Source organism: Cucurbita moschata, unplaced genomic scaffold (assembly GCF_002738365.1).
Source record: "Cucurbita moschata cultivar Rifu unplaced genomic scaffold, Cmos_1.0 Cmo_Scf00019, whole genome shotgun sequence".
NCBI classification, from domain to species: domain Eukaryota; kingdom Viridiplantae; phylum Streptophyta; class Magnoliopsida; order Cucurbitales; family Cucurbitaceae; genus Cucurbita; species Cucurbita moschata.
The window spans coordinates 3,200,901-3,216,191 of NW_019268535.1; the positions used below are offsets into that span (position 1 = coordinate 3,200,901).

Here is a 15,291-nt window from a genome sequence, read left to right on the forward strand (position 1 = left end):
GACTTGGTACTTGTTATTGTTGATGAAAGTCCGGGATCAGTTAATTTAGGGAATAATCATAGATTTATAATTAAGGAATACTATCGGGTTGAAAGTCAACCCAAGAGTTTTATCCCATGAACTCGAAATAGAATCCAGTTAATTCGAATTTCGAAAAATGATTCCGACCCAACTCTTATAGTTCAGGTTGGGTTGGTCTGGGGATGAATGTACACCCCTGAAAAAAAATTGAAAACAAATGCTAAAATTACAAAAATACCCTCCAATTTAAAGATTTCTCAACTTCTCAATAACATAAAAATGAACCCGACCCAACCTTATAGTTCGGGTTGGGTTGGTCCGGGTTGTCGGGATGAATGTACACCCCTGAAAAAAATTGAAAACAAATGCTAAAATTACAAAAATACCCTCCAATTTAAAGTTTTCTCAACTTCCCAATAAAATAATTTGTTTCTTATAGTTCTGGTTGTCGGGATGAATGTACATCTCTGAAATAAAATTGAAAACAAATGCTAAAATTACAAAAATACCCTCCAATTTAAAGTTTTCTCAACTTCTCAATAAAATAATGTTTCTTATAGTTTGGGTTGGGTTGGTCCGTGTTGTCGGGATGAATGTACACCCCTGCAAAAATTGAAAACAAATGCTAAAATTACAAAAATACCCTCCCATTTAAAGTTTTCTCAACTTCTCAATAAAATAATTTATTTCATTATTTACGATCATCGATTCAACAGGTTCGAGTTCTTAAATCAAATTTAATTAAACGATTGATTAAGATGGATTAGGACTAAAAACATACTTAATTAAGAAGGCCTCCTAGGGTTTGAAAACATTATTATGCATGTGACTAAATTAAAATTAAAATTTTGATTAAACATAAGTAGGGACATAAGAAACATGCATAAGCTTGTTGTAGGGGCAAAAGTGGAATTAATAAAATTTGGATCTCAACACCCTAATTAAGTGTATCCCAACTAAGTAACATGGACAAGATTGGTAGGTGAAGTGTTTTCATTTTTTTCATTTTTTTTCCTTTTTAAATTTGATGGTATAAATTTTGTAGGTTTAATAATGGATTAATTAGATATATTATTTTCGTTTTTCTTATATGTCAATGTATCATTAGGTCGGGTCGGTTTCTATGTAAAATTGAAAAAATAATTTATTTGGGTTTAGCCCGACACTCGAGTAAATGAGAGGTGTTAAACGTAGAATAGATCATATCGATACATAGTAAGATAATCTACTGTTTTACTTGTTTCTTACCATGAATCAAGGAGAATTTATGATTTACTGGTTTGTTACAGTGTAATTCTCATTATACACCTCTATAAATACATAAGGTCGTGACCCATATAGGTCACAGTGTCATTCAACCTAACACTCGAGTAAATGAAAGGTACTTGAATGAATCGAAACAACATCCAAATGAGAGTGATTTTAATAACATGGGCTCTCACACGACGTACGAAAAATGCTATAAAAAGTCTACGATAGCATTTTTTGTATGCTATCATATTCATTATTTCTTGTAGTGAATAGTGTCACTAATCAAGTTTTAAGGTAACTATTTGCTGAATCAACTTAGATCTAAAAATTTATGTGTATTACAAATAGAGATGTCTAATTACTTATCGAGCGGGTCCCATGAGACGAAGATTTTTCGTTTGAACGAGAAATATAGGAGAGAATGAGGAGAGAATTCAATCTGTTAGATAAATGGGGTCAGGGACAGGAATTATATTCTCCGTCCCTTTCTCCACCCAATTCTTCGACACACTTCTGTCCCTGCCCTATACCTCGATTTTCTCCATCTCCGCTCCATTTCAAAAAATGAGTTTAATGTCTTGCTTTCATTTGTTTAATTTGTGTAATAGCAAATGTTTTTGTCATTTGGATTAGTCTTAGATTTAGAAATTATGTTATTAAGTAGGCCGAATGATTTTATCGATAAATAATAATTTACAGTGGTTCAATTCTAATTCCTAATAATATAACTTAATTGAGAGAAATTTCCGTCCCCACCAATTCCCTGCATGGATTCCCTGCCCTGATCCGTGTAAAAATAAATTGAAGATTTTGCGTGGATAGAGAATGACATAGGTGGAGGTGATGGAGACCAGAAAGGCTCCTCTTCCCTAACACGCCCCGTTGACATCTCTAATTACAAAGAGAAAGAAGAAGGAAGTCACTTCAAAACATTTGGGTGCTCGGTGAGCTTTGCTGGCTTCTCATGACTCGGTCCTTTTGTGTTATCCTGGATTTATTATACATTTGGCTTTTTCCTATTAATTTCACTTACGATTTTTTTTCTTTTTAACTTGATTTTGTTCTCTTTGTCTAACTTTACCAATTATACAATGAAAGAGCTAAAGATGTTCGTGGGTTGAGTTCAATTGTGTTAGAAAATTTTTGTAGGCTCAACTCAATTGTTTCGAGTGGTAAATTCTTTCAACCCAAACAATCATAACTCAACCATGTTCAATATGCTTTACCACGTTTATTTTCGGGCTTCCCCTCAAGGGTACCCTTATAAAGGGTGTTTCGTTCTCCTCCCCAACTAGGACCCCCGCCAAATCCACCCCTTTTTCGGGCCAGCGTTCTTACTGGCACACCGTCCTGTGTCTACTCCTTTTTGGGGGAGAGCCTCCTCGCTGGCACATAGTCCGGTGTCTAGCCCACTACTAGCAGATATTGTCTTCTTTGAACTTTTTCTTTCGGGCTTCCTCTCAAGGCTTTAAAACGCGTCTGTTAGGGAAAGGTGGGTGTTTGGTGCTCCTCTCGAACTAATGTCGGACTCTCACAATCGAAATTTATGGGTTCAATTGGCAAAGGGAAAAAAAAAAAAGCAATAAAAAAGAACAAAATTAGTTGAATTCCCTTTTTTTTTTCAAGTAATTAAATTGTACATTTTGATAAACATATTTTTTGTAAAAATTATAATTTAATTAGCATCTGATTCCACAAAATAGATAGATTTTGTTCCCCAATAACTAAAAGTCCCATTAATTCCTTTTAAAAAATTATGAAATTGACAAAATATATATACATATATTATAATAAAAACAATATAATATTCAATATGGATTTTGTGGGTTTTTTGTAAATTTTAAAATGTGACGCAATAAATATGATATCATGTTTTCATTTAATATTTAATTTTTTAAAAGAGAAAAAAAGGGAAAAAGTAATATGTTGAGAAAAAACCCTAATTTGTGGACCAAAATATCTTGGAAGAGAGACAGAGAATAATACCTTTCCTCTTTCTTCATACATAACCAATGGTTCTCACCATGCTTAACTTTATACCATACATTTATTTCGACAAAAAGATTTCGATAACATCTATTCGAGTGGATGAAATTTAATAGATTTTTATCGAGAGAATCCCATATTGGTTGGGGAAGAGAACGAAACACCCTTTATAAAGGTGTGGAAAACTCTATCTAGTAGATGCGTTTTAAAGTCATGATGGGGAAGAGAAAGCCCAAAAAGGACCATATCTACTTGCGGTGGATCTGGGCCGTTACAAATGGTATCAAAGATAGACACTAGACTCTGTGCCAACAAGGAAGGACGATTGTTCCTCAAAGGCGGTGTGCCAGTAAGGATGTTGGCCCCCAACGGGGGTGGATTTGGTGGGGGTCTCACATCGATTGGAGAAAGGAATGAGTGCCAACGAGGAAGGAGATTGTTCCTCGAAGGGGGAAGATACGTGGCGGTATGCAAATAAGGACACTAGGCCCCGAAGGGAGGTGGATTTGGTGGGGATCCCACATCGATTGGAGAAAGGAACGAGTGCCAGCAAGACGCTGGGCCCCAAAGGGGGGTGGATTGTGAGAATAGTTAAATTTGTGCTTTTATGATACTCGAGTAAACAAGAAATACATGAATGAACTAAGACCACATTCGAGAAAGTTATTAGTTATACCAACAAGGTGCATCTTTTTTTTTTTCGATGACTTAATCATAAAAACTTCGTAATTAAACATGTTTTGTTTGTAGTGACAATCCTTACTCTTAAGAAGCAAGAAGTAGATAACGTGACCATTTCGTATGAGAAATTATGGTTTATCAAGAGACCGGCGTGGCCAAACACAACAGTACTTACATGACATGTCAGGAAGCTTAATGGGCCCACTTTTTTTTTTCTTTTATTCTTCTTTATGGAACAATAAGTCAAAACCAAACTTTCACTATTTACCTACGTGCCCTTGGCTAACTTAACTCCCTACTATGGTTAACTCATTAAACCTAACCTTATTTGATGGTCTTGTTTGGTTTATATTCATCAAGCAAATGCCCATTCTGTACCTTCCATTGAATTGTATGATAAAGAAATATTGTCCAAGACCAACTTTAGGTAATGCCATAAATGTGTTTGATACAAGCGTCGTACTTGATTTTGTAAAGTTACGGTAAATAGCAAGAACATAAAGTTATAGTCGTGTACTTTGTTTCTAGCAAGGAGGAATAGACGTTTCCTGCATCATGTCTCCTTATCATCTAAACCTAATGTAGTATTGTAAGTTAGAGAATTAGGCTATACGTGGCTAATTAGGTCGAGTCTTTTTCGTGGCCCACGTTATTGATTGAAAGTTTCTTTAAGTAGATGTATGATAATGTCATATGTGGTTAAAAAAAAGTCCCTATTGAGTTGAGACGGATGCATGAGAGTTACAAGGCTTTACGTGCATGTTGCTATGTTTGTTTGAAGTTGAAGCACATCTCACCGTGCTAATGTTCAAGAACAGTGGTTAGCTTAGTTGTCATGATATGATCGTTAACGTTCTTAGTGGTGGTGGGTTCGTGTTGTGAAGTCGGATAATCTAAACAATTCAATAATATTGTCTTTCAATTATTGTAACAACCCTAGCTCACCGTTAGCAGATATTGTTCTCTTTGGGTTTTTCCTTTCGAGATTCCCCTCAAGATTTTTAAAGTGCAGCTGCTAGGGAGAGGTTTCCACACCCTTATAAAGAATGTTTTGTTCTCCTCCCCAACCGATGTGAGATCTCACAATCCACCCCCTTTGGGGCCCAGCGTTCTTGTTGGCACACTACCTCGTGTCTACCCCCCCTTCGGGGCTCAGCCTCCTCGTTGGCACATCGCCCAATGTTTGACTTTGATACCATTTGTAAGAGTTCAAGCCCACCACTAGCAAATATTGGACTTTTTTGCTTGTTTTTTCGAGCTTTCCCTCGAGGTTTTTAAAACGCGTTTGCTAGAGAGAGGTTTCCACACCCTTATAAAGAATGTTTCGTTCTCCTCCCCAACCGATGTGGGATCTCATGATCCATCCCTTTTGGGGCTCAACCTCCTCGATAGTACATCGCCCAATGTTTGGCTTTGATACTATTTGTAACGGTCCAAGCCCACCGCTAGTAAATATTACCATTTTGTGCTTTCTCTTTCGAGCTTCCCCTCGAGATTTTTAAAACGCGTCTGCTAGAGAGAGGTTCCCACACCCTTATAAAAAATGTTTCGTTCTCCTCCCCAATCGATGTAGATCTCACCATTATATTAATCAAAAAGTGAAATTCTAGAGCTAGCTTGATATAATTTGACCATTCAAAAGCCAATAATGCAAAGGTCAATATTTTAATTCTTTTGATCAATTTTTTCAATGGATAGCGTTAGTTTCAAAAACTAGAAAGCAAACAAAATATGATAGGGTGAGGTATAGACAAGAATTTTCAAAGAACATATCATCTAAGTAGGACCAAAAGCTTTATGAACCCTCAAACTTAGGGTAATTAAGCACAAACCACAACAAATTTTGTTACTATTGTTGCCATTTTCTTTGGTATGTGTACAATGATACAAAATGACAACAATTATTGGTCATCTAAATCCCATAAAAACATCATTAATATATTCAAAATCTAAATTAACTCCTCACTTCTTAGAGTGTAGACTATACTCGCTGTGATGTCCCACATTGATTAGAGAGGAGAACAAAACACTCTTTATAAGGGTGTGGAAACCTTCTCTTGCGGGGAAGCCCGAAATGGAAAGCCCAAAAAATACAATATCTACTAGCGGTAGATCTGGGCTGTTACAAATGGTATCAGAGCCAAACACCGAACGATATGCCATCCTTCTCGCTGTTCGCCGAAGGGGGGTAGACACGAGGCGGTGTGTCAGTAAGGACGTTAGGCCCCGAAGGGGGGTGGATTGTGATGTCCCACATTGGTTGGAGAGGAGAACAAACCACCCTTTATAAGTGGATTGTGATGTCCCACATTGGTTGGAGAGGAGAACAAACCAGCCTTTATAAGGGTATCTTCTCGCTATTCATCGAAGGGGGTAGACACGAGGCGGTGTGCTAGTAAGGACATTGGGCCCCGAAGGGGGGGGGTGGATTGTGATGTCCCACATTGGTTGGGGAGGAGAACAAAACACCCTTTATAAGGGTGTCTTCTCGCTATTCATCGAAGGGGGTAGACACGAGGCGGTGTGCTAGTAAGAACGAGCGGGCCCCGACAGGGATTAACACAAGTCATTTTTCGGGTGTCACATGTCCACCAGTTTCTACCTTGGTCCGTCCTTGAACCACATCTTATTGGGAGAGTTACCGCTTTATATCATTTATAACGATCTATACCCAAGATTCAAAATCTACTTTCTTAGAGGTTAAAAAACAACCATTAATTAAAATAATTTCCAAACTCATTATATCATCAATTAATAATATATATCACTGAGAGGAAGGCATGTTTTATTTATTTAATAAAAAAAAATTTAGAAAATAGCCTAAAAATGCCATCTCTAGAAACCTTGGAAATGCCAATGTCTACGTACTATATAATCAAGGGAACAACATAATTAATTAATTAATTAATTAATTAAAGGTTTTGTAGAGCTTTTGTCAAATTGAGCCAATATTCCCGGTGTTTTGATAGGCAGACACCTAGGCAGAATTTGTCACATTTATACATTTAAAACCTTATATTATATTTACTATTATATAGTTTTGTAGTTGAAAATCATGTCATCCAACTTTGAATATTAAATCCCTACCCAACTCTTATTATTTTATAAATATATTTTGGTGACATCATAATAAAACCTTTATTTTTATTTTTCAATAAATTTTTAAATTAATTTCTTTTATTTAAAAATAATAAACCATAAGTTTTGTTGTAAATATTATATATTATTAGGTTATTTTAATAATTAAATTTTAAAAATACAACAATTTTTCTATTTAAATGATTAATTTTTTAAAATTTGTGATTATATTTATTTATTTATTTATTGGAAGGGAAGGAATCTGAGTTGTTTTTCTTGGTACCATGAAAAATATAGCATATGCCTTGTGTCCCCAAAGCTCTTCACATTGCTTGTCTTTGTGTCCGCTCCAAGTTATGCTTTAAATACCTTTATATATATATATATATAATATAATTAATTAATCGTAAGGTTTCGACCCGGAATTTCAGTTCTTGATGTTGAACTGAATTTGAAATTTGATACTTGATAGTTCCGACATTTTCATGTTATGTAGTTGTGTTTAACTACTTTTACATTCGTCCTTGCTCTAGCGTCCTTGGGGCTTTCTATTTGATTGTATCGAAAGACCTAATGAATTGGGATTTCCCTATTGGGTTAGGTCATTTCTCGGCTACCGGATCATTTCTAATGAGGAGAATGATTCAGAGTTCTTGCAGAGTGGAGCCGTGCAGTACCAGATACGAGATAGATCTTCCAACGAACAAGACTTTTTTCGAATAAGCCAATTCATTTAGGATCCTGCAAATCCGCTCTTTTTCCTATAAAAAGATCAGGTTTTTGTCTTTGTGTTTTAGCATCGAGAATTCTTTGTAGACAAAGAGATGTCAAAGGACTATTTTGTTCTGACTCACACACTCCTATGACTTGATTGTGTTACCTACTTGTCTTGAACTAACTTCCACACAGATCATTTTATCATGTTTTGTCCTCACTCATATGTTTCTCTGAAAAATTCTCAAGATTATTCTACACTTAACTTTCGAGCTCCTATGGTTGAGTATAAGATCTCACATCGGTTGGAGAGAGGAATGAAGCATTCCTTATAAGGTTGTGGAAACTTCTTAGTAAACACGTTTTAAAACCATGAGACTCTTGACGATACGTAACGAACCAAAGTGAATAATATATACTAGCAATGGATTTGGGTTGTTGCAAATGGTATTAGAGTCAGATACTAGGCAATGTGCTAGCAAGGATGCTAGGTCCTCAAGAGGGTGGATTGTAAGATCCCACATCGATTAGAGAAGGGAACGAAACATTCCTCATAAGGGTGTAGGAACTTTCTCCTTAGTAGACACGTTTTAAAAACGTGAGGCTAAAGACGATATGTAACGGACCAAAGCGGAAAATATCTACTAGCGATGGGCTTGAGCTGTTACAAATGGTATTAGAGCCAGATACTAGACAGTGTGCGAGTAAGGCGCTGGGTCCGCAAAAGGGATGGATTGTAAGATCTCACATCGGTTAGAGAAAGAAACGAAGCATTCCTTATAAGGATATGGAAACCTCTCTCTAGTACACCGTTTTAAAACCGTGAGGCTGACAATGATACATAAGAAACCAAAGCGGACAATATAGCGGTGGGCTTGGACTGTTAAACTGAGTTATCATAAAAGAACATATACCTTATTAGTATCGGTAGTAACTATCAATTCTTTTAAATATTTTATAACTATCATAAACTTAAGATCATTCTCATTCAGATATAATTTAAATTCATTCGTATACTCCTCTTTTACTCAAACGTCGTATGCTTCCCGAGATATTTAATTATTCAAGATAATTAATTAGAGTTGACTAACTATATAATTAACATAAGTAATACTTAAAGATTACACCCACATGGATTAACTTTCATTGGAACTTGAAGAAGAAAATGAACCACAAATTCAAAACCCATAAAAAATTTAGGCATCAAAACCAAAGTTCATATAATGTTTGACAAATACAAAGGGATTTTCACATTTATATTCAAACTTGGATGTTATTATTTTGTTGGTTTCATACCTATTTTTCTTCTTTTCGAATAATAAATATTTATAAAAAGTTTAAAAAATACTCTTATGGTTCGTACCATACCACGTTTAGAAAAATATTCATAAACTTTCGAAACAAAAATGAGTACCTTTAAATGTTTAGAAAAAAAATTTAAAAGGCTCGTACATGATTTATAAGGTGTAGATAAACAGTTTTCGATCATATATTAATAGTAAGATTTTTTTTTTTTTTTTATATTAATACCACTCTTAAAATTTCATGTATATTTTCTAAAGACGTACCAATGGTAAGAATATTTTATAATTTTTTAACATTTTTAAAGGTATTAATAAAAAAATTTAAAATTGAATAATATTTTTTAATCCAAAACTAAATATAATGATATATATATATCCCTACCCAAGGTTACATGTGTGTGTGTATATATATATATCCCTACTCAAGGTTATATGTCGTAGCCGTTGTTGTGACTCTCTTGCTTGCTTATATAACGTCTCTTTCAAACATCTCTCTTTCGAAATTCTCTCTCTGCCTTCAATTTCTAAAATCTTCTCTTAAATCGAGGTCAGAGGCTCGAGCATACGTCGCTTGGCCGTAGGCGACGTAAGAATGAATTGTCGTTGAAAAATGAGTACCGCACAATTGCAAGTCCATTGCCATCAAGAGTGCGATTGTGACAAGTGGTATATATATATATATATATAATTGAGCCCAATTTATTAACTTAGCCACATTGACCTTTTGGTGAGAGACAAGTAGCCCTATCCCTCAAATGATTCCCATTATTTTATTTTATTAATATTATTTTTTATATATATTTAAAAATATAATTTGATTTCATGATAATTAAAGCATAATCTAAAATAAAAATATTGTTGATTTAAGTTCACAATCAACTATTTTCGTCAATTTGACAAAGAAAAATGCTAATGTTTTATTGTGTTCGCAATATTGGTGACAGAAATATAAAGAAAAATTCCTTCGACCTTTATCATTTTCATTTGATTCACGAAACAATATGTAGCATCTCTTATTTAATTATTTAATTGCATGATAAAATGTCATTGTCACTTAAAAAAAAATATTGTATAAATAAATATTAAAATTGCATTAATAATATTTATTTAATTCCTTTTAGGTATATTTATTTATTAGTTGGTGAAACCTTGTATCATGCATTAAAAAAAATTGATGGGCCCATTTTGGACTTAGGCCCATCAAATTTTATAAAGAGATCCTAAAAGAAAATTTATTAAAAATTAAAAAAATTACGGAAATAATCTATGAGACGTTGATAGACTGTTTTTGTCAAAATATTAACCATGAATTTTTTTTTTTTTTGAATTTTTTTCGAAAGGTAAAGAGTTTTAATGCTACTTTAAAAAATGGGGAGATATTTTAACGTAAAATTATTTTTTAATTTTAAAAAAAATTAAAGATATTAATGAAACTTTTTTTTAGAGTTATCTTCTTTTTAAAGAGATTCGATTCGGAACTGGGTCTAATATTGAAATCATTTTAGAGGTTTCCCTTGACTTTGTCCGTGTCAACACACAATTTGAAATGCCTCGACTTTTTTAGAACAGGTTCAAGTCAAATAGTAATGATTGGAAGCACCTCTTTTTACACTATTTTGGAAACGCAAGGACTCAATCGTATGGATATGTATAATACAGGATTTTAAGGGTATTTTTGAAATAAATTAACGGTTTCATCTAAAACTAATTATAAAAATATTTTTGAGATTTTTTGAAAAACGACATTTTTTTTTGAGACAAAGTGTAAGGTTTAAGGATGGTATAATGATGTTTTTTTCTGTGTTTTTCTGTCATTTTTGGATATTTGATGGGCCTGAGTATCAAAGGCCCAAAGATCTCAAATTTAGGCCCAAAGTTTGATCCATTAAAATGGAAAGGTACTGGGCTGCATAAAACCAGGTTCGAATCTTAGCCTCTTCATTTTTCTCTCTAAAATGTTTATTAAATATAAAAGAATTTAAAAAAAAAAAGTAAAATAATCCATAGGAGAATATTACATATATGGATCAAACGAACTTCGACCCAAAGTTCACGAATCTATAGGAGAATATTACACCTCAAGAAGACTAAAATAATCCATCTAGAGTTCGATGACAGTTAATAGGGACAATCGATGGACTACCTTAGAGCCCTGAAGTTTTCTCGAGGAAAGTGATAAGTTCATGAATTGGATAAAGAATCTTACCGTCCAAGAAAAATCAGAATAATTCATCTCAAGTGTGATGTCAATGGTAAAAATAATCTAAAAATTACCTTCGGGTCCTAATATTTTATCCAAAAAAGTGATAAGTTTACAAATTTATAGGAGAATCTTATGTTACATCAAGACTATAATAATCGGTGTGATGGCTGGTTGGAATTTTAGGGATAAACTAGGGACATCCTTATGATTTAAGGACAAACACAAAATACCATAAAAATCAAGGGCCAAATAAGACCGAGGAGAGAGAAGGGAAACTTGGGTCGAAACCCAAATTCTTCAATCGGTCTCATATGAGGAATATGCTCAACGAGCCCTAGTCGGTGTGATCATGGTTCATCCTAATTCGATCTTCTTTTCATCTCATCTGAAAAGAAGTCAACAAAAATTTTAAGAGGCATATGAATACTCTTCTGTAACTTGTAACTTGAAAAAGGTAAGCTCTTCCTAGACCTTATCGCACTAGATTCTTACTAGCTCACCCCATCCTTAGTAAATAGTCTCTTTCGGCCTTCCATTTCAAATTTCTCCTTTAGGTTTTTAAACGTGTCTGTTAGAGAAATGTTTTCATACACTTGTAAAGAATGCTTCGTTTCTCTCTCCAACCGACGTGGGATCTCACAATCCACCCCCTTCGTGGCCCAACGTCCTCGCTAGCACTCGTTCCTCTCTCCAACCAATGTGGGATCTCACAATCCACCCTCATTTAGGGCTTAGCGTCTTCGTTAGCACATCATCCATTGTCCATCCACTTCGTGGCTCAGCGTCCTCGCTAGCACACCGTCCAATATCCACCCCCCTTCAAGGCTCAGTGTCCTCGCTGCCACACCGTCCAGTGTCTCCTCTCCAACCGATGTGGGATCTCACAGTTATTATCTAAGTTGAGATACAAAGATGACCATCTATATTCAAATTAAAATTTTAATCGTATACCGATATATAAGAAAAAAAAATTCATAAAAAAGACTTAACCTTTACATTCAAAGATAATTACACGCCATAAAATTTTCAATTTACATCCAACCATTATCAAGAGACGGTCACGCGATAACGATTTCATGGTATGCAACAAAAATCAATTACACATTTGAATTCAATGTCATATTAAATGTGTTATTAGAGCATTAAATCCAAAACCATAGCCAAAGTTTGGTTGTGGTTCAAATAATAAGAAGGCAGCTTCTGAAAAAAGGTGAAGTGAAAGGTTGATAGAATCCAGCGTTGTGGTTGTGTCAAAAAGTGGGTGCTTGGCTTCTGCACCAAAACGTACATTCTGCATAAACGTTAAATCCCATTCTCTATTATTCAAAAGAAATTCAAAAGCAAAAGAACATAATTTTCTTTGAAGAAACTAATGATTCTTCTTCGCCCATAAACAAAACTAAACTCTTTCATTCATTTATATTCCCTTCTTGTTCTTCCTTCTTCTTCACCTCTTTCATTCAATACAATCAAAATGAGTACACAAATTTGGGGTTTGGTCGCCCTTTTTCTGCTGCAATCTTTCCTTATGGGTATGTTTTTTTTTGCTCTGAAAACGACATTTTTATGTCGTTTTTGCTTCATGTGTTCTTGTTTTCTATCTGGTTGTGTTTTTTTTTTTTTTTTTTTCTCACTAGAAACTCCATTTTTGTGTCGTTTTTGCTTCAAATGCTCTTGTTTTCTATCTGGGTATGTTTGTTTTCTCATAAAAACTCCATTTTTGTGTCATTTTTGCTTCAAATGCTCTTGTTTTCTATCTGGGTATGTTTGTTTTCTCATAAAAACTCCATTTTTGTGTCATTTTTGCTTCAAATGCTCTTGTTTTCTATCTGGGTATGTTTGTTTTCTCATAAAAACTCCATTTTTGTGTCATTTTTGCTTCAAATGCCCTCGTTTTCCATCTGGGTATGTTTTTTTCTCTCTAAAAACTCCATTTTTATGCCATTTTTGCTTCAAAATCTCTCATTTTCTATCTGGGTATGTTTTTTTCTCACTGAAAACTCAATTTTTATGCCATTTTTGCTTCAAACACTCTTATTTCCCATCTGGGTATGTTTTTTTTTTCTCCCTAAAAACTCCATTTTCATGCCATTTTTGCTTCAAACACTCCCATTTTCCATCTGGGTATGTTTTTATCTTCATCTCATTCTCAAATCAAGAGAAAACCCAGCACGTGTCTTCATCAAAATACCTCTATTTCCCCCTAACATTCTCGCAAATCTTGGTTCTTATTCACTACTTCCTTAAAAACAGGGGAAGCAATGGCGACGGCGGTGGCGGTGGAGAAGGCAGAGGCGTCAATGCCAATGACAACATGGTCGCCGCCGGAAGGGAACACAACGTTCTTGGACGGAACTTCATGGTGCGTGGCTAAGCCAGGAGTGTCCCAGATCGATCTACAAAACGCGTTGGACTGGGCGTGCGGATTGGGGAAGGCCGACTGCAGAGCCATCCAAAAGGGAGGGCGTTGCTATCAGCCGGATACCCTGTTTTCTCATGCCTCTTATGCGTTTAATAGCTATTATCAACAGAATGGAAACTCTGATATTGCTTGCAACTTTGGTGGCTCTGCTACTTTAACCAAAAGAGATCCAAGTAAAATCCTAATCTCTTTTCTCCATCCATTTTAATTTAGTTTCGATCGTGTTTTCAAGTAAAATTCTCTTTTATTTCGAGTCGAAATGTTTTAATTACTTAACTAGTCGGTATATACATGTGAATGTTCGGTAACAACAGTCATAGGTAAATATTCTGTTCTAACCTTTAATCATCATTTTTCGATCACTTTTCTTTATTGCATACATCTAAAGAAAATGCTTAGATCAAAATATTCCTGTCCTAGAGATGTTTAACTAAATTGTATAATAAGAAGAATTAAGAAGAAATTTGTCATTATGGTAAGAAAAAAACGAGTAATTTGAATCTTCGTTTTGTTGGTATAAAAAAATTGACTATATATATATATATATATATATATATATATATATATATATATCTCGGTGTCTGTGAAATCTCACGTCCGTTGGAGAAGAGAACGAAACATTCTATTACGTGGAAACTTTTCCTGTTTTAAAAACTTTGATGAATAGAAAGGAAAAGTCTAAAGAGAATAATAACTGATGATTTAAAGAATGATAATGAGTTTATAATCAATGAATGCGAGGTCTTTTGGGGAAGCCCAAGGCATAGTCACGAGAGTTTATGCTCGAAGTGGATAATATCATATCATACCATTGTAAAGAGTCTATTCATTTAACAATATCTACTTGGTTGTTACCTAAAAGATCTAACCATATTTCTCGTACCTTTTGTTTTTACAGGTTATGGGAAATGTGACTATTCAGCATCGAGGTATTTTAACTTCACGTAGAATTTAAGAATAATAATAATACTAAAAAAATCTTAATTTAAATTTATGTCTAGTTAATAAATTCTTCGCGATTTATTAATTATAAAACCATTATTACAAATTTTAAAGCACAAAAACTAAACTCGAGAAATTTTGAAAGTGTAGGGACCAAACGGATAAAAAGTTTAAAGTAGGAGGACTAACTTGCAATTTAATATAAAATAATAATTATTTTTTTTTTTTTTGAATGGCCCTTAGGTCAACGAGCTCAGCACGTTCAAAGTGGAAGAAGAACGGAAGGCATGGGTGGCTGAAATTGGTTGGTGGGATTTTTATGGTTATGAATTTATATTTATTTTAATAATAAAAATAGGGAGGGACTTAAATGCAAAGGGAAAGGAGGGAGGGGTTTATTAGCAATATTTTGTAATGTAAATTTTTAATTTAGGTTACTTTTATTCTTCTCTTTGTCGATGGTTTAGGAATCTAGGCAGCCCTCTCCCCCTTTTCAACGTTATTCTTATTTACTTTATTATTATTATTATTATTATTATTATTTTTAATAATTTTTTCCAATTCTTCTCTTCGTCCATGGGCTACGTCGTTATTTTCAAATGATTTTTTTTTAGAGAATAAAAAATATTTTTAAATTAATTATAAATATATTTTTTTCTCGTAATTTCTTAAATAATTAAGAGTGAAAA

General features: G+C 34.1%; 1 protein-coding gene and 1 long non-coding RNA gene across 2 annotated transcripts; both read left to right on the forward strand.

Annotated features, from left to right (window-relative positions):
• The first annotated feature begins 8,146 nt into the window (after nt 1-8,146).
• LOC111457226 lies at nt 8,147-11,519 on the forward strand. The gene is made up of 3 exons (XR_002712887.1): nt 8,147-8,329; nt 10,174-10,176; nt 11,506-11,519. It is a non-coding gene; the product is annotated as an uncharacterized LOC111457226 (long non-coding RNA).
• A 1,055-nt stretch (nt 11,520-12,574) lies between these two features.
• LOC111457145 (glucan endo-1,3-beta-glucosidase 13-like) lies at nt 12,575-15,112 on the forward strand. The gene is made up of 4 exons (XM_023099301.1): nt 12,575-12,770; nt 13,492-13,833; nt 14,559-14,589; nt 14,846-15,112. The coding sequence occupies exons 1-4, from the start codon at nt 12,713-12,715 to the stop codon at nt 14,946-14,948; spliced, it is 534 nt and encodes a 177-aa protein (XP_022955069.1). The 5' UTR covers nt 12,575-12,712; the 3' UTR covers nt 14,949-15,112.
• The last annotated feature ends 179 nt before the right edge of the window (nt 15,113-15,291 follow it).